This window comes from Aythya fuligula, chromosome 7 (assembly GCF_009819795.1).
Source record: "Aythya fuligula isolate bAytFul2 chromosome 7, bAytFul2.pri, whole genome shotgun sequence".
NCBI lineage: Eukaryota > Metazoa > Chordata > Aves > Anseriformes > Anatidae > Aythya > Aythya fuligula.
Window position 1 is genome coordinate 35,195,479 of NC_045565.1, and position 26,368 is coordinate 35,221,846.

Sequence of the window (26,368 nt, forward strand, 5' to 3'; positions counted from 1 at the left end):
TTTAAAAGTGGAACAATGAAATAGCTCCATATTTAGAAGAAATGAGTGGCTACAAGTGTATGTGATCAGGCAGTAGAAATGGTGGTAGCATTCAGCAGAGACTTCTGCAAACAGAGCTGTTACTTCTACAATAGATTCCTGACAAGTCCAGAACAAATATTCTGACAGGGAATCGACTTCTGAATTGTGTGAGCCAAACACTTTGAAAAATGCTTTGTGTTGACTCAGTCAAAGGTTTTCTACATTGTTAATAAACTCAGCTCTTTCACTCTTCCAAAGAGTTATCTCTGTGTTCTTCAGTGTATTTGGGTTCTCATTGCAGGAATTTGTTAATGTAGGAATAATCAGTTAACTCTTACATATTTACCTGATGAAAAGTCCTTCATGAACTACAGTGGACTTCGAATCAGCACCTTAAAATTATACATTAGATTTTGAAATATTTTCACGTAAGAAATTATTTAAGATCTTCCAGGCTAACAATGCCTGCTGTTTTATGCCATGTTTCCAATAGTAACATGAGTCTCTTGGAAAAGAGGGAAAGAACTACCCTGAGGGGGAAGAAAACAAGAATGGAAAATACAGGCTTATGAAAACACTTGTTTCCCAATGACTAAACAGAGAGTGTATTTTCATTATGTCTTTCTTTGCAAGACCACTACTGGTAAAGGGACAGCTGCAGCTTCCTTGTGGCATCATGCTGTTCTTCAAAAGAGGCTTCTCATTCTCCCAGGTGGCTCTTTTCTGACATACAACAGTAATAAATGAACAAATATGGGAGACTAATATTATGAGTCAGAAAAAAAAAAAAAATCACAATTAAATCAATCCCACAGAAGTAAAGATGAAAGAGACTCAAGAGATGGTTCAACCCCAGATCTTGCCTAGCCTCCAAGCAAAACCACATTTTGAGTTGGTAAGTGTCCTGCTGTGGCAGCAGCAAAAAGCAACACTAGAGGCACTGAAAATGTGAGGGTCTTGTCTGTCTAGACTGCTCCTGGAAGATCGATTAAGAATTCTTAGAATGTCTCTTGTTAACATTGTGATGATCTCATTTTGCCTGTTTTTCAATGGTCAAGAAGAACAGCTGGCTGCTGGTTTCTCCCCATGAAACAGCCTCCCTTTGTCTTCTATTAAATGATATAAAATGTTTAAAGATTTTTAAGAAAGTCTTTTTTTTTAATATTATTTTTATTTTTTTTAATAGTCTGGTAAGTCTCCCTACTGTCCTCCCACCTCTACAGTTTGTCTCTGACCTTTCTTAAATTATGTCATTGGTTTTGCATCAGTCACAGGACTGCTTCATACTGCATCATTCTCCTACTCCCACCACATCTTTAAGTATTGCTACATGGAAAGATACTCCCCACATGAATGTCACCTTTCTGAATGCATACCATTTCCTCACTCTAAGCTAATCTTGAGCTCTGTTTTTTGTTTGTTTGTTTTTCTCCTTCTTTTTGTTTGTTTGTTTGTTTGTTTGTTTGTTTTTTCTATTTTGTGGCATGTTAGTTGTTACAAACTATTTTCTATTCCTGTATCCAAGTCATAAAAGAAAATACCAAATACAATTAGACCAAGAAGAGATTCCTGTGGATCCACACTGAATTATCTCCAAGTGTAAAAGCCATAAATGAATTCATTTATGAGGGTAGAAAATAGTAATTTTCCAGCAACTGAAATCCTGCCATTACTACCAAAGATCCTGTTATCCTGTAGTGCTGGAGTTATTCGCTATTCACTCTATGCTTTATTTATGTGCATGTTGTGGTTCCACATCACTGATGCTAATCTGCTTGCTGAGTTCCTGTCACCTCCATGAATGTTTAAAACCACATGGAAATAGTGCTGTGCTGATCTCAGCACTTGGACACATCTGTCTTCATAGAGAACTCTATAAAAGCCGCGTTCCTGTTAGCAGCCTGACTGCACAAGAGGCTAGCATGGTTTTCCACTAGTGTTACCATCGATTAGTGGTGGAAGCTCCAGGCTTACAGACTCACGAACAAGCAGCACTTGCCACAGGAGCAATCACTTGAATTATCTGTTGTTCAGCTTAGAAAAGGATGAGACAGATTTCCTGTATGAACAGTGAACTCAGGGTGGAATCCATTTCATCTAACTCTGGTCATTTAAGAGCTAAATGTCTGATTAAACAATCTTGCTCTCTTCATAGTAGAGAGAGATCAACGTGCCTAAGGGCAGTTCAACCCACCTGAGTTAACATCTCAAGAGGATGAATCATCCTCTGGAGTCACATCCATCACCTTATCATGTAAGAAAAGCCAGGGTGACAAATATACTCCATGTTTGATAGTCAACCTGGAGCAAGATGAATCCAACCTTCATTGTTCAACCCTGTGCAGCCCATGCTGGAGCTCGACCAAGCCCTTAGCCCAGACATTATATAATCCAACACATTTGCTTAGGGATGGACAGAACATTTGGTTTCGCCGGTCTATTAATCTCAAAAAAAAAAAAGTGTTTATTACAAAGTTCAGCAGATGACACAGAAGAAAAGATTTCTCACTTCCAAATTTCTGTGCTGCTTCAAAACAACAAGATGTGAGCTATGTCATTAGCTTTGTTTTTGTCATCTTCTCTCTCTGATTTTTAAAGCTTTGCACATAAGGCAACTGGAATTGCTACCATATTTTGAGGCAAGTGACATTTCTTTAGCAGAGGTACTAGACAGTTGATGACTCTAGTAATGCTCTAATTATGTGTAGTGAGTTGTCTCTAAGTGCTGTATGAAAATGCTCACTGCATCATTAGCTACCTTGTTGTTTACTAAATGTCTTTTATAATACTATAGGGGCCCAAATGAAGGTTCTGTCAGTGATTGCATTCTGAATTTCTATTTTTAGGGATTTATAATTCAACCATTTATTTTCACTTCAGGCTGAGATCTGGCACACTGATTCTCAGCTGAGACTAAACTTAATTACTAAATTTAAAAGAAAAAATCATTGTGGATGGGTTATATGACTGGATTGTGTTTTTGTTTTGTTTTGCTTTGTTTGTTTGTTTATATAGCACAATGGGAGCTAGTATTTTTCAATACCATTTATTTTTGCATGGAATAGAAGACTTTTTAAAAACACGGGTTTTAAGATCTGAGGTACAGATAGTAGTCTAAATGTGTGAATATGCCTGAGCTCAAGAAAGTGTTGCAAGGGGCAGTGATTTATTCCAAGGATGTGTCTGCAACAGGTTTCTTCGTGGGGGAACCCAGGGACACTGTGTGGGCAGGTGCAGCTCCTGCTTACCCAGCATAAGTCAGACTCCAGCCTGGTGCACAAATTGCCGTCAGGTGTTACAGGCAGGCAATGAGACTTGGCATCCGTGGAGATGATGCAAAAGTGTCAGCGGCTATCGTAGCACAGGTGTTAACCGAAATACTCCAGCTTCATTGTCAGCCTGATACACAGCATACAGTTCTCGGCTGCACTGAAAACTAATAAATTGCTACAAATCTTAAGTTCCCATTTTCGGTGACTAATGGTTCCAATATACACTCATTACTTTTTCATAATTTTTCAGGGTAATAATATAATGCTTCTCTGGGTCCTCAGAAATATTCATTTGTGGTACGTGTTATTGGTTCTTGCACAGTGCTAACAAGTTAAAAATATTAAAGCCTTTAATTGCTCAGAATGAGGTGTCCTTCTGCCTTCTCCTACAAAGGTATTAAAGAAAAAAGAGGAAATTTCTAGAACAAAGTGTTTTTTTCATGCTGTGCATCCTAAGCACAGATCACCAGTTAAACTGTGAGCCAAAATGTATTTTGTTTTTCCATTTGAATGTGTTAAACATTCTGTTTTTTTTAAAAATGTTTTTGAAAAGTCCCTGGATAGATGGAAATGTCAGTGAGATGTGTGCTGTGATGAAAAGAATGGTTATTGCCCTATGCTAGCACCACAACTGCCAGAGAATCTAAAATAAAATTACAACAATTTAAAAATAACACAAAGAATTTATTGGGTTGCTACAAACATATCCAAATGTGACCGGCTGCAAGAGGATTTGTGTTGCTGGTGGAGTAATTAGAGTGGCAATCTGACACATTGTTTGGCAATGCCTAATATTAGTAATATTTTGTCAAGTGTTATAAATAATCTAGAAATAGTCTGGAATGATCATTTAATGGCTGACTCAGCTGGTGCTTCCTAGACCATTTTTCATCAGTACATGACTACACAGTCATTTTTTAAAAACATGCTATTATTTCTTATAATTTTGCAAAGGAATTAATCCTCGTAAAGTGGAAGACATCCACTTTTAAAGCACTGGTGCTCTGACCTGGTGGGAGCCAAGCAAGACAGCATGAATTATCTCACCCAAAGGAAAATGCAGGTGCATGGGGAGTGCTCTGAGTCAATGACGTCTCCCATTAGATATTACAAAACCATGGTGTACGGTGAGTTATCCAACTCAAAAGCAGCAGAGATGCAGTGGTGCAAGGCTGTGGCTAGGGTGGAAGGGTCAGAGACCTTTTGAATACATTTTTCCATTTCAGAACGCCATGGCTTAGTTGGTTAAACTTGGATTGTGTACCAGGACATAATTAAGTTATTTAATTATCCAACCAACATTTTAGACAGAAATTTTAGTCATAGTCATCTAAATAATAAGCACTGCCCTAAATCATCCACTCTACTCCCCCTAAATCATACAGTTTTAGTTTTCTCCAGTGACTTGAGTAATAACATAGCAGAACATTTTATAACAAATATTCCATTATCTTTTTTATGTTTCAAAATAGATTTATAAAAATGTTTTTCTTAGTGTTTTCAATTACAAGAGAAAGCTGTACATCATGTAAGTGCCTCACATAATTCAACCGATAATCTCAGCAGTCAATTAAATTTTAAATGCTTCTCCATTAAATACTTATTTTACCACAGTAAATAATTTAACATGTTTCCATTTAAAATTGTTTCACTTCACAAAGTTTTCAATCTTCTTTTTTAATAAAATCACATCATTCTATTTATTGAAATAAAATAACTTTTATTTAAAGATTTTTTGTAGTACATTAGCGTTTAGTAACTCTGTACATATGTTTCCATCCTAGTAATCTGTAAAAACATAAAATAAATAAATAGATAAATACCCTGAAATCAAGAGATGAAACTGAAATGCCCTGCATCAATTTCTATCCCAAGTTCCTATCCAAAATGTGTACCTACTTATTGTCACAGTTGGTAATGACCAAAATAGTCCAAGTTACAGATTTATTTGGACATATCTGAATAACTTGCCAGGGCAATCATCCTCAGTGTTTTTCTATGCTTACCTTACCCAAAAACACTCTTAATTTTTTGTTGATTTTGAACAAGAGAACCTTGCTCTAACTCAAATATCATTTAAAAGTCAGTGTTTGCAGAGAGTTACTCTTCATGCACAGATTGGAATCAGAGATTTCCCCTCTGCATACTGAAATCTGCTAAGTGACTTTACTGAGAAATGGACAATAGATTAGAAAAATACTTATGGAAGGATGGGAAGAATATTTATATATATATATATATATATTTTATGGAGGGGATAATAACAAAGGCAGCTTAAATTTTGCATTGAGAATCTAAACTCCACTGAGTACTAATAGCATGTGAAAGAATTATAAAATATGAAATTTAGAATGATTGAAAAGATGTTATTGCATTTATGATATCTTGGTTAATATTCACTTAGAAAGGCTGGTTTTAAACAAAGTGGTGCATGAAAGCATGTGCCAGCACGGAGTTGTGCCTTGCCCACAGCAGACCAAGATAACCCATCTTCCTTACTCACACCTTTGCCTGTTGCATGACTCCAGGATAAATATAAATCTTTTTCTGTCATGTTTTCTTTATTTGTGCAGCTGAACTAGAGCATACGATGTTCTACCTCCCACCCAGATGACAATGCCCTGCAAAATTTATAGCTGACATTGCTTTATTAGCTCAGAATTGACTGTGGCATGCAGAGCAGGACCGCCCCGCTAACACGCTTGCTAACATTGGAGGTCTCGGCCTGCATAAAACTTACACTTCAGGCTGGGAAAGGTCAACACCCAGAAGCTGTTTGTACTGATTGCTAATAGACTAACAAGCCTTTAAAATTATGTTAATGGGATGGAAAATATTCTGTTGACGAGGATGTGCTGCGGTTTAATTTCATATATTTATCTCATTAATTTCATAGCATGAATTGTGTTTTCTGAGCATCGTTCATGAGCATAAACCACTTATCCCTCACTCATTGTTTTGTAGTCCCCCTTTTTTTGTTGTTACAGGCTCTACTGGCCTGAGATTATCATAAAGCCTTTGGAGCAGAGATATGTATTTGGGCAGCATCCAGCATGGTGGGACCTTCTCTTGATTTGAGCACTGACACTATGAAAATGATACTCAACAGCCATCATGTGCAACATATGGAAAATTATGATAATACTGCCTTTAAAGTCTTTTAATTAAATATGATTATGAGTACACCGTTGTTCTGCAGAAAACATTATCGAAGCCCATAAGAAACTTCATGGGTATTGGACTAGCTCGAAGGAAACTTGCTTATTTCTAGTTAGTTTGTATTAATTGAAAGCTTTTAATAAATTAGTATTACAGTAAAAAATAAATGTTTGTGTTAGCATATATAGCTGTTGCCCTTAGGCATTCTTCTGTGGGATAATTGCAGATATTAATGATTTCTGTACTTCAAAGCACTTTAGATTTTGACTCAAAAATAAAACAATGTTTTTATAGATAAAACAGAGGAACTGCTTAGGAGGATGAGATGATATTTTGGAAAATGCCTCACTTTAGCACCCACCGTTGTCAGCAGAAGGGTGTGTGAGCAGGGTTATGTCCAGCACCATGTCACTGAGCACAGCTAGGAAGCTGCCAGCACTTAGGGATGTGCATCACCCAGCAGTGGATTGCAGGGGTGGCTGCTCCCCTCTTACACTTTCTGCACTTCCACAGCTCCTTGCAGTACTTTGCTATTGAAAAACAAACAAAAAATATATATAAACAAACAAAACAAACAAAAAACACCACCACCACCACCAACAAAAAGATATTTTTCTTAGAGTTCACTGATTTTGGCCAAAGAAGCCCTTCAGAGATGACCATGTTGGTGGACATCCTCGGCTTTTTTTCAATTTGTATTTCCTGCTTTGGTTAGTGCTTCGGTCAGCTGCACAGGTGTTTTGCACACAGAGGGAAAGGAAAACTCATCTTAGTCTGTGGAAATGTTGTATGAATAGAAGAATGACTTTGCATGCAAGAAAATACAAGGTGAGGAATATAAAAAGAGCAGACCGAGGAAGTAACTAGTGACAGCTACTTCTTCTGTAAAGACAGAAGAAATTGAGGTTGCTCAGAAAGAGCTGAAGAGTAAACACAGCTAATAAGCAAAGTAAATATGTGTTTGACCACGTGGGAGTAAATAAGCTTTACAGAATAATCTGAGACAAGCTTTTAATAGTTTCTGTGAGCTTTTTGGTATGTAAGAGGGAAAGAGGAGCAGGCTGGCCTATGCAGGGCCTAAACATCACTTTGGATCCACAGCACCACGTCCCCATGTCCTTAGGCATTTCCATCCTCCAAGCAGGCTCTTGCAAATCCTGTGGCATGCAGCATGGACACAGCCTCTTCAGCTCTGTGTTCCACCTGGATGAAGTGCTGCCAGGCCCTGAAGATGTAACGATGGACAGGACCGGGGAGATGCTGATGTCCCTCTCATTACAGCTGCCTTGAACCTTGATCGGAGTGGTTGTGGAGTCTCCCTCCTCAGAGATCTTCAAAATTCACCTGGATGTGGCCCTGGGCAACCTGCTTGAGCAGGTGTTGGATCAGATGGCCTCCAGAAGTCCCTTCGAACCTCAGTCTTTCTGGGATTCTCTGATTCTGTGTCCTCACTGTCCCCATTTGTCCTCCAGCCTCTCGCACAGAGCCCACGTGTGCACCACTGTGGCCAAGGCAGCTCCACCACTGGATCGGTCACCTTGCTGTGTGATGCCAAGCTGCCTGTCAGATCCTGAGTGCCAAAGCTGATTTTTGAAAGATTTCCATCACTCTAATTAATTAAAAGCAACTTCTGCAACACCGGCATGGTCTTGTTTGCTTGTGAGACAAACCAGCCCGCCCCTCCCTAGCGCTGAAATGGGAAGTGGATTTGCTCAAGGGAGCTGGCCTGCTCCAGCTGCTCTGTGTGAGGTGGTGGGGTGATCCTCAGGCATCCATCTATGCATTGAGATACATGCATATCATATATTTATATCATATATCTCATATAATATACATCGATGCTACTCCATCACACCAAACATGATGGGGTCATGCACTGTGAATGCTCTGCACCGTGCCAGGGATGCTCTATTGTGGTCTGCAGAGTGGCTGCTCATGCCAAATCCTCTGCTTTTGGTAGCCAACAACATCACACAATGGCGTTAGTGCCAGGGGACAAAGAAATGACCTCAGTCTGGCTCCCTAAATGGTTCCTTACCTGCCAGCAGGACCTTTGTCTGATGGAATATGGTACACTGAAAAGGAAGGAAATACAAATAAGAGCAATTGGAAAAGGAAAGCCATTGAATAGTATACAAAAGTGACACTGGGAATAGAGCAGTGCATGCTCAGCCACATGGTTAGTTTGCTGGCTTTGCTGTCTCCTCACATCTCTTCGTACAGAAAGCAGGTCTCCCAGCAGTGCTTAAAACATGCTGAACATTGACGCAGAAGCAGCACAAGACACATCCAAATGAAATAAAATCTCATGGAGGGTGTAAAATTAAAAACAACCATATGAAATATAACCCCTTTGGCCAAGCATGAAGCCGTGGAAGTTCTTGTTCTGCATTGCATCCTAGCAGTGCTAGTGCTGAAGCTCCACGTAGTCTGTCGGTGGATGTGTGTCCAATGCTCGCAGCCTCCTGCAGTGCACAGAAACACCTGCACTAAAAATCCAACCAGTTCAATATGAAAACTCATAGGGTCCTAAAAATTGCCTCAGCTCTGGGCTGTGATAGTCCACTTGTTGCCTGCTGAATTGCAGCAGACACCATGGAGAGATAACAGTTCATTGCTGCTTACAGTGCCTCTGCTTTATTTCTTTTCGTGACTTCCTTCTGTTTAGCATTCACACAGAGCCTATTGAATGACACAAAAGGTGGAGTTGGGTGGTTTTTGCTTTTGGTTTTGTTTTTCTTCTCTTTTTTTTTGCTTATGCATAAAAGAATCATAATAGTCCTTAAAAGCTGTTATTCTCCATGCTGGGATAACACTCTTTAGCCCCCTGCTGCAAACAACACATTCTGAATGCAGCATCTCCGTTATGAGCAGTAACCCTCAGTGCTCAATAGGTTTTGGGCAGCCCTCAGCCACCCACTTCTCCTCACGGCTGCACATCGTGCAGCTCCACGGGCTTCGAGCATGGAGTTTTCCACCTGGGATGGCTGCAGGTGCAGAGCAGCAGGAGATGCCGGCTCTGCGTGCATGATGCAGGAGGCCAGGGCACCTTCCCCTGCACGCTGCCTGGCTGAGCACAAGATGCTATTGAGACTAATTTTATTCTTCCATAGCGAATGTCCTTTGAGTATATGATGCAGCCGTTGCTGTGGCCATTAGGATCCAGCTGTTCCAGCTGTTTTGTATCAGCCAGATATGGGGATGTGTAGCTACATACATATATTTTCTGCTTCACCTGGTCTCCCATCCCCAGCCTAATGGGGGATGCAACTTTAAGCCATTAGAAGATTCAGCCACAGCATCATCTTTTTGGAGTGGGAAGGTTCTCACTGCTCAGATCCCGGTCACCTGGGGGCACGAGGATCAGCCTTTCCCAATGGACTGTGAGGCCGGCAGTCTCTGCTGTGACACGTGAGACATAGAAATCACAGACATTGCAGGGAAGGACTGAGCAAGTAAACTGATTACTTTGTATGCAGGGCTGCTGATTTTTAAATGTGAGGATCTTAGCTATTTGTTTATTGGAATGCCATATGAACCTCATTAAAACACCGTCTATAGTTCATAAGATCTTATTTACTGTTTGTTCAAACAGAATTGAATGATCAACTCCAAACTTGCAATTTTTTTTTTTTTCTTCTTTTTCTCTTTGTTATCCTGCATGTAAGGGCAAAAAACAATAAAGAGATAACAATTAAAGTTTGTTGAGAAAATAACTTCTCAGCATACATGTAGGTTGCATTCCTGCCTCACTTTAGTTGCAGTGCTGTGATTGATGCGAATAAGCTATGAAGTCCTTAAATATTTACATTTTCATACTACACACCAACACAAGCAGAAGGAATGATTTAGTCGTATTACTGTATTCTGCTGCTAAACTGATTCCCGGTAAAACAGGGTCTGTGGCTGAGGTCTCCTTCAAGGAGACCACATTTCTTCTCCTTCTAGGAGACCACAATTCTTCTCCCACAAGGTTCGAAAAATAGTCAGTTGATATTATTCAAATCATCACCATCCCAGTCCCTTCATGGAATGGATATACTACTGAAGTGTATCTTAGGTGTCCACGTTACTCCAGGACGTGTCCTTACCCGTGAGCCCAGCAGGTCCAGTCCCACATCAGAGGGCTGGTGTAATCTCACTGGGGTATTTGCTCTGTAACCCACATTGTGTATCACGCTGTGCCCTGCTATCTTTATGGACATTCATCAGCACATTATCATTCTCAGCAGTTAGTCATTTTTAGAGGAAAGAGAATTTGTGGAAGAAGGTCAAAGAAGATTAATAAGGGACAAAAAGTCTAATAACTACACAATATTAGATGAAAATAGGAGAATGATTACTGCTCACAGTGTGCTGTTTGATCTTATTATCCTGCATTAGTGGAATCCATAATTTACAACTTTAATAAACTCCCAACCTCTTTGGGCCAAGATATACATGTACATGGTTGTTGTTTTTATTAGCAACATAATAGGAAGACGCAATCTGCAACATAATTACTCTGCATAAGCAAACTTCTAATCACTTTCAGTTTTTATTTTATTTTTATTTTTATTTTATTTTTATTTTTTTATGGCAACTAACAGGGACAAAAACAAACAAACTACAGCCCTGAGACTGTGCTCTCACCATCAGGTTTCCAGGATCATAGATTTTGCTCTGTAAATAGAGGTCACTCTATCTTGGAACAGCCATTGAAGAACTGGAAGGATCTAAGTACCAAAGTTCAAATATTTTCCCCTAAAATTGATATTAAACACTCTTTTGTTTTAAAATTCCTAATTAATTTTATGGGAAAAAAAAAAAAAAAGAAAAAAAAAAAAAGAGGTATAGTGTGATTCCTAAGTAGTACAACAAAATAGAACTCAGAAAACTACAAATGATATTCCCAGCTCTGCCTGTAAATTTAGAGCATTTAAATATTCACAGACTTTCAGAGAGAAATAAATCCTTACCATAGAGTTCCATAGGATAACTGCAGAGAATCCCAACACTGATAGGGCTTCACTCAGATTACTTTGTAGGACAATTGCATGGAACTTAATTACACCTGTAACTCATGTTAAATTTTATGAATAAACTTTTCTTCCAGGGTTACTCCCTATTTTGAGTTAATATTTTCAATCTTTTTTATTGTCCTTTTTTTTTAAATTTTTATTTATTTATTTATCTTGTAAAGCAATTTTTCAGCTAGTTTGAGGCTCTCAGTTTCTGTCTCCAGGCAAATGAAGCTAAGCTGAAACAAAATAAAACAGATGTAGTCAGTTTTTGCACTCACAACAAACCTGCCTGAATAATTTTCACAGGGCAGGTGTCTGCCTGCCTTATTTGTGCTCCCATCCTGCTGGGCTAATAATAAGATATTTGTTTGTGTTTTAGCTGTCTTGATGCACTAGAACAGTGTTTTGTGAAGACAGATTTATGTCCATGGTCAGAAACCAGCCAATCTATACAAAATTCTACAACTTTGTATTTTCAGCCTTTCTGGCAATTTGAAGTATCTGTAACCTGGTGCTGCCACTGATTATCTTTGCTATTCTTAACTTATGTGAGAGCTTACCATTATAAAAGGTAGTTGGCGAACAGTATCACACTATTTGCTTGAGCACTGAGCCCCAATCCTAATGTTTCTCTTTGCTCCTACAGCTGAGGTCTCAACGCAGTTCAACATAACACCTTGCTCTGGGAAATGTCACCGTGCTTCTTTTCAGAGTAAATATTAAAGAAGAAAGTAACAAGATGCTAACACATTTCCGGGAGGTTTTTACTTGTTGTCCTTGGCTGTTCCGGTGTAATCTAGTCTTCATTTCAGCCACCTAAACTCCTGCTTCATTCTTTATTACATCGTGTTGCCAGCATCTCTCCACTCTCAATATGTGAGCTGTTTTTCTCTTGTATACATAGCAAACTTGAACAATACATCTTCATTTTAAGGCCTTCCTGGCCTAATTCCATCCATCTACCTATCATTTCTTTCACAGCACGGAGCCAGAGCGCTTGCACTCATCCAGTCAATGGTGCTGACCTTGGCTGCTGCTGCTTAATATACTTAAACAAGCTTTGTTCTCTGCTGCAAAGTCACCTTGCTGTCCTCGGTATTTCTCCTTCCTATTTCATCTTCTGGAATGCCAATAAATAATCCTGCTTTCCATGTCAACCAACATAATTTCATTATTTCTTTGGTGCTTCTGTTTTCTTTTCTATTATTCCTAGAGTCTGTGTTCTGGGGGCCAGCAGTCACTTGTGTGCTTTGGTAGAGTCCTCTTCAGCCAGCCACAACAGAAATTGGACTACTACTACTACTACTACTATTGCTACTACTACTACTACTGTTACTGCTACTAATTGCCTGAGAGAGCTCCATTTTCATATGCTAGATGGGAAAGGATGAAATAGGAGAATTCAGGAAATATGAAACATCGAATTGCAACACTTCCAATCACATAGACACCTACAACAACCGGGTATGTAATTCTATGTGGGCTTCTGTAAACACCATAGAAGCTTTTGCAGGTGTCTCCAACAGGTTCTGGCCAACACATGCATGGGAGGAGGTGGGTAGAGCTGAGAATTAACCAGATCTAACATACCAGCCAGAAAGAAGACAGTCAAGAGCTGGACGAATGGGTTATACCTTGCTTAAATGTTGTTTCTCTCTTTGTTCTTTGTCCTTTACATGTCACACAGATTAACTTCTGATTATGGCCCTAAGGTTGCAGAGGGTTAACTCAATAGATGATATAGGAATATCTGTCAATTCTCTCTTCTTTTACACAGCACATTTGTGTTCGCTGCACCTGAAGGATGGGGTGGAGGAGCCAAACCCCAAAAGGCAAGCAAGCAGCACCAGTGCCAATGCAGGAGGAGAAGCTGAAACCTTTGGGCTTGGAGCCAAAGCCAGTGGGCACCTTCCCTGGAGGTACAGGGAAGGAGAAACAGAATGATTTTATCTTAATTGTGCAAAGCCTCAGCAGGGAAGGTTATCCCCTTGCGAGCAAAGGCTTGGATTTGCATGTGCAATGATGATTTTCCATAGGATTTAGTGGTGGGTAGTGAAAGCGCTGGCTGGCTGGTGTTGGCTGACAGATCAGCTTGGATTTAAGGATAAGGAGGGTCAGCAAAGATCATAAAATGAGCATATTATGCAGTTTATAAAAAGGAAAGTATCCTATGTGGCAGATGCTAGTCATGTCACTTAGTGGTGCCCCTTGAAATGCATTTAGTAGCACTGAATAGAGCAGCATAGGAAAGGTTATGCATAATGCTCATAGTTCAATTTCCATGCATTGTTTAACTTACTAAATCTAATTCACTTTTCCACCCACTACTTAATTTAATTTCCATGCATATAATGGCTGGAATACAGTATTATCGTGCCAGAGGCTAGCAGAAGGACCAGGTAGAGGTCAGGTGAATGTCTGAAAAACAAAACAAATTGCAGAGAACACAGATTGTTTTATTACAGGTTTTTTCATCCTGTTTATAGAACTTTTGCCGTGATTGTTGATGATTTTAAATATTTTCACATTGTTGCAATAACAGAGCTGTTGTCATGATAGAAAAACATAACCTCTGTGTGTCCTTGCTGAATTTCATTGGTTTCTTGGTGACAATCACAGTAATTAAAGGTGGAAAAAGAACTGTAGGTAAACTGTTTGCACTGAGTCATATCATGCAAATATTTTCCTTTTGAGCTTGAGCTAGCCTGAGTTTGAGCTCTGCCAGAAATCTGTTTTGTATGTTTTTGTTATGGGATGTAATTGTTTGGTTTTGTGCATATGAAAACAAAAGCTCAATAAAACCCAGGGTTTGTTTTTCTTTGGGGAGTTGTTCAAAATCTATCTGAAAAAAAAAAATAAAAAAAAATAAAATAAAAAAAAAAGAATATTAAGGTATTTTTTAGGAATAAAGATACGCAATTCCCAGGTCAAAAGTGACCTGTTGTATTTTTCACCCTTCAGTACTCTGACATAACTACAAAAATGGTAGAACAGTGAATTCAACCATGACTATTTTAACAAAAATGTAAACTAGTGTAAAATGTGTTTCCAGTGTAAAAGCTTTACATCGGTAAGACACAGTAAAACACTTGGTGTGTTAGGCAGTAGGCAGGTGTGAGTGGTGTTGCATCAAGCTTTGAGCCCAGACTACGTGCAATAAGAGATTGTAAAATAAGTATTTGAAGATTTTGTTTTAGCCTTGTGTTTTCCATAAACTGAGAGATGTTTTAAGCTGTGTTAGTGATCTCATTTATTTTCCTCAGCTGTGTGGATGACTGTCCATGAGTTTCTCAGTGCTTAAGGTAGCATGACAGCATGATGCTGAAGGTAATCAAAGCAAGAAAGCTTTTCCACCCAGGTAGGTCTTGGAGGACACCAGGTGAGCTAAAGCTCAGAGACACCAGCGGCAGGCCAAGGACCCCACATCCCTCACTTGTCAGGAGTGTAAATCAGCATGTAAGCTTGTAAAGCAAAGGTTTGATGCAAGGAAGCGTAAGAAGCATCCCCCTGCAGTGTCCACAGGTTGTTCATTGTAGGGCTGCTCTGTCTCCAGGGGAATGCATCATGCAAACAGCTCCTCTCGATGATGCACCATCCCATACATCAGTGCAAGAGCATCATACATTACCCGAGTGAGCTGCAGCTCTCACACCGCATTACACCAATCCATCACCGAAGCAAGCTGTTGCTCTAATGATATATTAGTGTAATAATCTGAGCAAGGCATACCAATGATATATTACTCAAAAGATGGCACCATTTATGGCAGCAAGGTTCCAGGAAGATATTCAGAATAATTACGGGCTGCTGGCTGACTTCTACTGGCAAGAAAGTCAGCCAATGTACCCAGGATACGATGAGAGCTGCTTTCCCAGCTTGGGTTGGAAATGCCAGTATTGAAGTAGGCTTGCTGCTAGTATAGTGGCAAATGTTCACTCTTCCTTAGCTGCAGTGAGTTGTTTTTAATTTCCCCTGGTCATTTGGTGGAAAAATTGAGACACCAGTTCCTCTAGGGAGTGCCTTTAGTAGAGAGTAACTTCTTTCCAGGGTCAGGTTTCTATTTCTGCAGTTTTATATGAATAGTTCCTCAGATTTGTGGCTTGTGTTAGGACAGTGACAAATATTGCTTGTTATAATATTACATCCTTACAAATAATCTACATGTTTTATTTTCATTCTGTGCTGTGGCACTTTGGTACCTACCTGGTGTGGCATCATTCATGTCAGTAAACATGGGCAGAGATTAATTTTGCTCATTGGTTTGAAGGTATTCTATCATGAGAAGAAAACTGTCTGCCAAATACTGCATATTTATAACAAACACTATACTTTTGCATAGTCCAATTGGCATTGTTACAGCCTAGCTTTCTGAATCCCTGCTCATCCTGACTTTTTACAGTAGCAAATTAATTGTATCTCATGGGAACAAAATTAAAGCATTCATATAAAGAAAAAAATGTATGTTGTAGAAAATCTAGAAGTAGAAATTATTAAGTGAACAATACTTCTTTTTATCTCTGGCTTGTGTGAGTCAGCGAACCACATTGCTAACATGGACACGGGCTTATAGGGGTTGGCACACCGCAGCGCGAGAAGAAAAATAGAGCAGAAGCATCACCTTTCAAATGAAGGGCGATAAAATAATTAAACAGCCTGGGGGTGGCTTCAGTTCCTTAGATTCTGCAAGTCTTTTTCCAAATAAATGTATGAACTTATGTTTAACATTACAGTATCTATAACAATAATTAATATCACTAGTGCTTCTCTCCAAGGTCTCAAAGTGACTTCACAGGCAATTAGTCCCATGAGGCTGTAAGTATTAATGCCATCCTTTATACAGATGAGATCTGAAGGAAAAAGGGCCTAATTGGCTGAACCAAACCTATTAAAGTACACGGGAGGTCAGACCTGTGACTTTGAGTCAGGTTTCAGTGACTTGTACCAGCTCATGGATCAGTGGTGCGACAATGTCCTGAGCCCCTCTCCAGCCCAGCTTTGTCTGGGGCTCCAGACCAGGACAACAAATCTCCAGTATGGGATGAGTATGGGACACACACAAACAAATCTCCCATATGGGACAAGCAAACTTTGTCAATGTGGGGATGGGAAAGTGGTGCTCTTTTAGAAAAACAGCCTATGGGGAGGCTGAAAGTGAGAACTTGGCCTTTGCGTAACATCAGGAACATATTGCACCTGATGTAAAAACATTTTTCTCAGATGTAACGTCCTTGACTCTTTTTCTGTAAGAAATGCTTCAGTGAGCAATCGATCTTGTAGTTTCCTACCAGTTACACCACATACAGCAAAGTACAATCTAAACTAAATAAATCTGATATGCCACATAGCCCCGATCTTCCTTTGAAAAGGAAATCACAGACTTGCTGAACCATGAATATGATTTCAGGTTGATTTTGTATCACTGGAATCTTTGAAGTGTTGCATATATGAAATGCATGAAATTAACATGCTCTGCCCTCTGGGATTATTATTATTATTATTTTTAAAATCCTTGTTGTTATTTTTTTATTTGTGTGTGTGTGTGTGTGTGTTTGATGAAAAGCATACTAAGGAGCCTACTTAAAAAGTAGGCTGGAAAAAAAAAAAAAGAATTTGTTTTTGGCATAATCAAATTAAAAAAACAAACTGTAATGAACAGTTAGAAGACTGTCACTTTGGTCATCATGGTTAAGGTGCTGAATGGAGCGTGTGATTTATCACACTAATATATGAGGAAGATGTCAGCAAGAGAGGTAAATCCAACGTTGGCTGAAAGCCTTCTCTTTTCCAAGATCACTTCTGTGTAAGGGTGATGCATCTCTGTGCTTCCAGGTTATCAGTTACATCAGCTGTTTTTAACAGTTTTTCAATGCTCAAATTCTCCAGCTCAGCATACTGCACTTGGCAAGAGTCTTGGTGTTGTTAAAAGGTAGATCTCATTTTATTTCTAGGTAAGGTGTATTTCTCTGACCCTAGTGGTGACCCCGAGCATGCTCTAAGGCCCCAGCAAGTTAAATCAGCCCTTGCCTCACATTCATTTGTGCACAACTTCAAACCCTTCAACAAACGCCTGACTCCTAAAACACAGCTGAGTTCCAGGTGCGTGGTTATCTCTCCCCTACACTTTGGTTAGTGAGTTGTAGCTGTCTATAATGTGCAAAACAAGCCCAAAATGCTATGCCAAATATCTCCTTTCATTTAGGCTATGTTCGGGGTCAAATACCTTTGCACAGGAGCAAAGCCAGTGTTGCAAGGAAACAAATCCCACTTAGTGGTGTGCTAGATACACGGCAGCCAGTAGCAGAAGGTCATGAACTTGTAAATATGAGCAATACTCCATGTGTCAACAAAATGAGGTTGGATATTTTTAACCGTTGAGTTGTTTATAAAGCAGTTAGAAAACGAAGAATTAAAGGTCAGCAGTTAAAACTACAAACACTGTCAAGCAAATTTATTGATGAGATGACCGGCAAAATCCTCAGGACATTGGACACTGCCTGGTGAAAACAGGTGAGTTTGGGCTTGGAACAACAGCCAGAGAGAGTCATCCAAAGGCAGTCACTTGGAACTAATGAAGGTGGACTTCAAAGAAACATAAACAACCAGCAGAAAATGAAACTGCCTAATAGCTCAAGCTGCCCCCAAAGGAAGCCAGGAGCTCAAACACTCAGCTGTTATTGCCTTGCAGTTACCAGGGCGGTGTTCTCATGCAATGGCTCCAGTGGTGGTAAGGGCTGAGCTCTGCTGTGAGTTTCTCTGTCTGTCATTCATCAGATTACATAAATTTATGGGTAGAAATTTACATAATCTGGGGCCCGCAGACAGTGAGATGATCAGCAGGAAGGGAACAGAGAGCCAAGGATGCTCAAGCCTTATTCAGGGGTACTTTTGTTACAATGCCCTGCTCCTCCAGATACCCCCTCAGCACTGGCTGCAGCAATATTGTCGATGTACTACATATAACACCACCAAGGAGAAGTTGTCCATTATTTTGCTAAATTTTTGGGTAGAAATCAGAAAGGGGGGCAAGCTGGCATCAGCGGCTGAGCAGACGTCCAGCTCGCGGGCTCCTGGCTGGCAACACGCCTCATGTTCTCTTTGATAGATGGGCTTCCTGGCCAGGGAAATAAATGGGTTTTGTCCACCGTCCAGCACAGCAAGGCTCAGCCAATCTGAAAATAAATCACAGAGCATGATGTAAACACTCATAAAGGCTTTCAAAAACAAAGCAGGTCCTCAAGGAGACATTCTCTGCAATGTCTTTCCATTAAACACGAGTTTTGCAGTAATAAATAGCCTACCTAATAAAAATGAAAAAAAAAAAAAAGACAATAAATAAATAAATAAAATAAAAAATAAAATAAATAAATAAAGAGGTTCCTTGCTGATCCATTGCAGCTGCACAAGATGCTCCCAAAGTGCTGCCCCTTCTGTGGTGGCACTGCCACAGGACATGTAACATTTGATACTGATCCTCTGTTTAGTCCATGGGCATAATGGAAAAGGAGATGCTCCTTGGGAAAAGGAGATATATCTGTAGGCTGATTCTTGACAAAATGGCCATAACAATCTCAATTTACAGTTTTAATTGACAGATGGATAGATGTAATGACATATGTATGTATATCACAATGCTCTTCTCTCCTGCACAGAGTGAAGTGCTTCCCTCTGGGCGAAGCCACCAAGAGAGGCCGCAGCGACACCAGCTCTTCAGGAGAGGTCATTGGGAATTTGGTGGCAAATGTGTTTTCTTCACTGAATGTGAAGGAGAAACCCTTTGACTTCTTCATTCTTCTCTCATAAACAGAAAAATTGTCCTGGCGCAGCAGCCACAACAAATTCTAGCACTGAAATTAGGGTTGCATCTCCCTTCCATCTAGGTGCTAATGTGTGACAGATTTGTAGTAAGGGCCACTACAGTTTGATGGTCTTTCCATAAAATCCATAAAATAATATTTCTTTATCTTTTTTTTTTTTTTTTTCTCAATAAAAGGCAGATGTCACACCTCCAGAATTCAACAGACCAGACACTTTATATTGACATGTCTGAACACTATCAAATTGAAAAGGTCTCTCTACACCAGATCCCTGATATATAGAGCTGAACTAAAATAAGAAATAAAAGTGAAATAGAAATGTAATATACTGAGCATTAAAATATTTGTATGGCCTGTTTTGTATAACCTGCACTTTTATACTACATGTTTTCTAACTCTGGCAGAACATGAAATTTGAGTGTTGAAAAATGGAATCCTGTTGTGTCTGAAAAAGTTATTTTAGGTCAATTTAGATATTTCTAAAAGGCATTAATTATAATTTTGCTCCTTTTTTGAGGTCACAGTACTAAAGTCGCCTGGAGTTATAGGTGGAAATAGATGAAACATAACACCAGTGACATTTTAAAAGCAGTTCTAAAATGGATTTTCTGAAAAATATTCCTCATGCATAGAATATATAACCATATAACCACGCGAGATTATACTAAAGAAAACAGCTCTTTAATTTGAAATGTAAAGGACAAAGGAAGACAAACAAATCAATGCATTTCCCACTTTCTTTCAGACAGATTTTCCTGGCAGGCATCTCATACCCCAATCATACCGGAAGGCAGAAAGTGTTTGGCTGGAGCATACGGAGAGCTTCCTACCGGACCCTTTTCATGTCCAAATTGCTGCTGAGTGATTTGCAGCACGTTTGCTCCCTAATGATGCTGCAGTCAATTTATTTTTCAAGGCAACCTCTTCTGAATTTCAGGTCCTGATCCAGGATCATTTTAATGAGAGGAAAAAAAAAAAAAAGGACTGACCAAAGTCTAAAAAGTTAGACTGAAAGAAAACTTAATGAAGAAATGTACAGTCTTATCATGGTGGGAAGGTGTTAACTCTCTTTTGTGCTTGTGCTTTTCAGGCTAGCATCTTTTACACAGAAATATTGTCTCATAAATGAAGCAATCTTGCACTCTAAATACAAAAAGTAAAAGCTGGAACAATTTATATGTGACTGCAGTACATTTGAGAAATGTTAAAATGTTATTGGTGCCCCCTCATCTCTTTTTTTCATCACGTCCTGCTTTTCTTTAGCAGAGATTCTTGATTTCCCAGCCCAGAAAAGCCACTTACTGAGGAATTAACAACACTAATTTAAGTAGGCAGATGTGAACGTTAGGTGCAGCACCTGTTATGGGCCACATCTTCTCACTGCTGTGCTCAACGCATGCTTGAAAGTTAAATTTCCAATAGCAGCAACTGGGTGATTGTTTTCAGAGCGAAGCTGTACACCTGCTGGTTTAAGACATCGCTTTGCCCACCCAGCCAGGATGCATCCACACATTTCCTTTGCCCCACAGCCAAGGAATCCTCACCCAAAGCTTTCTGCTTGGCCAGCAGGAGGATTTTTCCTCTGGCTGGGAACGATAGTCGCTTCCTCCAGGCTGTCCAGGAACACAGCCGAGCACGCATCCTGCTTCAACACAAGGGATTCCCATTATTTAACCCCAAGCCGTGGGTTGTAGCACACCACAACCTTATATAGGGACTTGAGACACTACCAAAAGCCTATTTATTTATTTATTTATTTACTTATTTATTTACTTATTTATTTATATATGGACAGGAAGAAAATTAACTGATTGAATTAAATACTGAAACTCTGATAAAGGTAGAAGAAAAGTTATGGATGAACTCCAACCCATAAATTTTCAAGAACAATCAGGAGTGCATACAAATGAAATGATTTAGCCATGCAAAGTATATACATTCAAATAATCAGGACATGACATCTCAGGAGCTGCATGTGATGCCAAAAGCTTTGGTGTATGCAAATTCTATTATTCTTAGACACAGAAGGCTGAAAAAATGCAAATGCCATTTCTCTTGTACTAAGCCATTCTTAATGTGGCCACAGAAAAAAATATTGCTTGATCTGCTGAATGTTAGATATTAAAATAAATTATTATATATTGTGTAATTGAAATGTGGCAAACTCCAGTAGGTCTGTCTTTCTTATTGGTTTCTTTTAAGAGATGCATTACAGGATTAAACCATAATTGCTGAGATTATGTGAATTCTAATTTTAGACTTAATTTAGTTAATTGCCGTAGTCTAATTGGCTCAAGTTTGATTGACCTGAAAAATGCCCATTTGTTAGCTAGTAATTGTAATGCCAAATGAGCAGAGCTGTGTTAAACTCAAAATAATATTTGGGTTAGTATTCACAATATTTGCTATTTTCTTTCTGTTTTGATAAATTCTGAGTAGTTCGTGTTAAATTATGTGTTGTTTGTCATCTCTCGTCGTGTGTTTATATTCCACTTTCTCCCACTTCTTTGTATTTTAAATGAGGGGAGTTTATTCTAAAGTGCGTCGTTTCAAGAAGAAATCACAGACTGATGTTTTTGGTGCAAACCGCCCACTTTTCAATCAGCTCTGCCAGAAGATTACAGAACACTTTGTTCCAGTGAACTGCTGCCTTTCAGTCTTCCCTCAGCCCCTTCCCAAGCGAGCAGTGAAATCAAGCTCTGTATCGCCCACCCCTTCAGATTTACCTGCGCTATTTTGGCTGCAGAAACAAGGGAATGTGTTGAGAAGCGATGCAGAGGAGTCAATCATCCTACAAAGAGGACTTGGCCCTGGAGGTGGGCGAAGTGCCCTGCCTGACCCCAGAAGGAGGATTTTTGGCTAACAAGATGTGCCATGGGAGAGGTGGCACCGACGGTAGTGCCTGGCGGATCTGCCAACCCTCGCTGCAACATCTGGGGAAAATGCTCAATATTGAGTGGTGGTGGTATTTAATCTCGGACCTAACATGCTTTGGGAGTTGCCTCCTTTCCTGCTGGTTGTTTTGGGTTGTTTTTCCAGGTACTGATTTTAAGGGATGTGACAGAAACTGGAAAAACTCACGGCACTGACACAGTGGGTCCTGAGTTTTCACGTGGCCGGTTTGTTTCTCACTACCCTGACTTCAGAGCGTTATTCCTCTTTCATATTTAGCCCTGTTTGCTTGAAAGCCCTGGTGTAACGGGCTGGGATGACGGGCTGGAGACACTGACCCCTGGCACTGCCTGCCTTCTCTGGGCACAGCCAGCAGGATGCCTTCCTTTTACCCGTCCCTACCAGCCCCGGGCACCAAGCGACACCGCGCCCGCTGCAGCTACAGGCCAGCCGCACTCGGCTGCTGCCGTATAACTAAAATAACCCACATGGGATGGGAGGGGACACTGCTCAGGGAGCAGCAGCAGCAGCAGCAGCAGCCAGCACCCCGCTAGGTGGCACCGCAGCCCCGCGGCTCGCGGCCGGGTGCGGGATGCTGCGGGTGCCGCTCCTCCACCCCACGGCACCGCCCGGGACATTTCCACCTGGGAAAGCCGTGGAGGAAGCCCAGAAAACAAGGTGCAAGCTGGTACCTCTCCCACAGTGAGAACTGGAGGTGTTTTTCCTGTGGGTCCCGTAGGGTAAAGCGGTTAAGGAGCTGTGTTTAGGTGTTTCGCAGAGGTTGCTGCCTCCTGGTCAAAGGGTTCCCGTGAAGCCAGAAGCAGCCAGCAGCAACAAACACAGTGCTTGCAAGTGCTTGCGTGGCCTGGAGTGTCAGCTTTACCCAGAAAGGGAGAATTTAACGAGCTCTCTGCAGATTTATACCTTTCTACCTTTAGAAAATACTTTAAATGCATTCTCTCGCTTACACGGCAGCTGTCTGGCACCTACAGGAAAACTCAGCCAGCCCACGCTGAAGTTTGCCACGAGGCACAGAAAGAACACAAACACCACCCCAGTGCCCGGCTGCTCTGACCCGATGGCTACGAACACGTCCTGCTCCCCTTGGGGTGGCAGCTGTAGCTCATGGGCAGCTGCTCAGTGATTTGGGGGGGGGCGACCTGGGGCTGGGTGTCCCTGCACCATCAACAGGAGCAGGGAGATCAGGGATCAGCGGCTGGTTGTTTGCTGAGCTGACCTCATGGGGCTGGAAGGAGCGTCACCCCTCCACCCACCTGAGGTTTGAGGATGGATCGTCTAAAAATATGCCTAAATTAACCAGCTGATCTGAATCCCCTGTCAGTAGTAGTTACTTGTAATTTCTCAATGAGCATGCATAGGTGTTCGGTGGAAACTATATGTTATAGAGCAATGGTTTTCAACTTTTTTACATTTTTTTTCCCACCTCATGAAGCTGCAGATGATGTGCAGCAGACCAGTGGTCTGCTGATTACAGACCACTGGCATGTTTTTTGTAAGCATTTTTTTTTTTTGAAAGCTCAGACACGTTGGTCTGCCTTGCTGCATGGCCTGAAGGTGAGCAGTAAGCCTTCGTTATCAAATTATCGCGACATGGCAAGGGCCAGGGCAGTGGCCCCAGCAAAGCTGCGGGTGCAGGAGGTACAGCCATCTCTGAGCAGGTCGGAAAGAAGCCAGACCCTTGGCATCTATGTGTAAAATGGGTTATAACACCCATATATATATGTAAAATGTGTTGTAACGCTCATGCTCCAGGGCATAAGCTATCCGCTGTCTTGCATTAGGAAGAAACTCGATCTCCTAAGTGTTTCTCAGGTCTCTGGAGCATCTGGTTCGAGCTGCTCCCAGGGAGAACGCTCTGGATGACACCGACCTGCCACGGGAATGTGAAATTTACACAGAGTGCAGTGAAAAAAGTGGTTCAGCCATAAAAATGATAGTGAAAATGCAAAGATCTAGTGATACAGATGTTCTTTCATACAGATCATGGATTAAGAACTGGAAATGATATTATTTGTATGAGATGCCACCCAAAGTATTTTAGTTCCTTACCACAGATCAGTAGCCATTTACATTTCCTTACATATTGCTATAGCCACTGATAAAGCCATTTTTCCTGTATGTCTCAGGAATGATCTGAAATTTCTAAAAGATGGAGGTAATCTACAGCAAGAGAATATATAGAAGATTTTTTTTTTCATCAACTGATGTTTTTTATAAAATATGAACAATTTTAGGTGATTTTCTTCTCACTGTTTCAACATTGGTGGGAAAAGCATAACCCCAAAGTCTGCTTTTACTGGAGAATAAGAAGTGGAGAAGGAAAGTTTCTATAGGATGTCATGCATATGTCAAAAATAAGAATAAAATAAAATAAAAAATTTAAAATCAAGCTATGCACATTGGAAATCATTTCAAATGATTCAAGTAGAATCCATTTGGCTGCAGTATCCCACCAGCACTGTGCAGGTGCATGGTTTGATGTTGAGCAAAGCAGAGTGCAAGTTTTACCTTAAGTTTAATGCCAGCAGTACCAAAAGAGAAAAGTGCTTTTTTCCTCTTCTAACCCAGGCTGTGGGCACCAGAGCAAGCAGAAAGCCCGGCTGCCACACCGAATTACTCGGTTATTTTGCTGCGGCTCTGCCTGCGGGCCAGCAAGGGCGTGAGCACCCTGAATTTCCTCATCATGGCGAGGAGTTTAGTTTGAGTGAAGGAGTTTGGTGTCGGGAACACATGAACATACAGGACCAGCTGTGGTTTCAGGGTGTTCGCAATGGGAAATTTCAATTTCCGAGTGACCATATTTTTTATTTTGTACTGAAACGTAGGAAAGCGCGTCGATGGCTTATTGCAAGTGCATTTCTTTGCTGGAAGTCGGCTCTTGCCGAGGGGGCGGCTGGGCTTTGCTGCCGTGCCACAGCCCCGCAGACCCCACACGGGGGTGCAGCCGGGGTGGGGGCTGCTGGGGTGCTGACCTAGGGTGGGGGGCGTCCCCGTGGGGCGGGGGGGGGGGCTCTATATAACGGGGCGGGCAGGGAGCGGGGCGCTGCGGGAGCATGCACGCCTTCGGGCCACCTCCCCACGGCCGGGAGCTGCTGCTGGACGGGGCGGGCCGCCCGGCCGGCCTCCCCCTACCCCTATCCCTAACCCTAAGCTTGCCCCGGCCCCGACCCTCGCCCGCCACCCCCTGCCCGTGGCTCGGCGGCCCCGCCGCCCCCTGCCCGCCCCCGGAGAGCCCCCGGCCGCCCTATTCGTACTCGGCGCTGATCGCTATGGCCATCCACAGCGCTCCCGGGCGGCGCCGCACCCTGCGCCAGATTTACCAGTTCGTGGCCGACACCTTCCCCTTCTACCAACGGAGCAAAGCCGGCTGGCAAAACTCCATCCGCCACAACCTCTCCCTCAACGACTGCTTCAAGAAGGTGCCGCGGGACGACGACGACCCGGGTAAGGCGCCCCGGAGGGGATGGGGTCGCGGCACCCCATCGGGTGCCGATGCAGCCGATGCCCCCCCGTCGGGGCCCGGGCGGCGGCCGACGGGCGCGGGGCTTTTCCTCTCTCCGCAGGCAAAGGCAGCTACTGGACCCTCGACCCCAACTGCGAGAAGATGTTTGACAACGGCACCTTCAGGAGGAAGAGGAAGAGGCGCCCCGACGCCGGACCGCCCGACGGGGCGGGGGACGGCGGCGGGGTCCCGGGGGGCTCCTCCTGCCCGGCCGGGCTGCGGGGCCCCCCCGGCGGCTTCAGCTCCAGCGGGGCCCCCTTCGGCCGTGCCGGGAACCAGGCTTGAGCTTGCCCCCCCCCCCCGGCAGCGAGGTGCTCGTCGAGGAGCGTTTTTGTAGCGCGGAAATGTACATTTTGGTAGAGATATAAACTGAGAGAGGCGGAATGAGGGCTGTGTGTGTGCTGGGAGCCAAGCCGGGGGGGCTGCGGGAAGCTCTCTCCCCGTCGGGGAACTGAAGCCCCACGCCCACCCCCGTGGGCTGAGGCCACCCGACCCGTCCCGTCCATTCCCCTCCCGTCCCGTCCCATCCCACAGACACCTCGGAAGGGCTTTAATATCCAGCCCCAGGGGAGGTTAACCTTGGCCCCCCGACGTGGCCAGGCCGGCACATGCTGGGGGTGCAGGGAGGGTCAGTGGGATGTGCCCCCCCCAGGGTCAGGGTTGCCGTGGGGTCTTTCTGCATAC

At 42.1% G+C, this 26,368-nt stretch overlaps 1 protein-coding gene across 1 annotated transcript; it reads left to right on the plus strand.

Annotated features, from left to right (window-relative positions):
• Nucleotides 1-12,832: 12,832 nt before the first annotated feature.
• FOXI2 (forkhead box I2) lies at nucleotides 12,833-25,969 on the plus strand. Its single transcript, XM_032191247.1, has 4 exons — nucleotides 12,833-12,919; nucleotides 22,016-22,101; nucleotides 25,415-25,626; nucleotides 25,746-25,969. Exons 1-4 carry the CDS (start codon nucleotides 12,833-12,835, stop codon nucleotides 25,967-25,969), a joined length of 609 nt encoding a protein of 202 aa, XP_032047138.1.
• The last annotated feature ends 399 nt before the right edge of the window (nucleotides 25,970-26,368 follow it).

What these genes read in the sequence shown, in the direction of transcription:
- FOXI2 (XM_032191247.1), top strand. Translation starts at nt 12,833, where the DNA reads ATGGGAAAGGATGAAATAGGAGAATTCAGGAAATATGAAACATCGAAT. An exon ending in TAGACACCTACAACAACCGG is followed by an intron (nt 12,920 to 22,015) that starts GTATGTAATTCT and finishes TTTTGGCTGCAG; the next exon opens with AAACAAGGGAATGTGTTGAG. An exon ending in GGAGGTGGGCGAAGTGCCCT is followed by an intron (nt 22,102 to 25,414) that starts GCCTGACCCCAG and finishes GCCCCCGGAGAG; the next exon opens with CCCCCGGCCGCCCTATTCGT.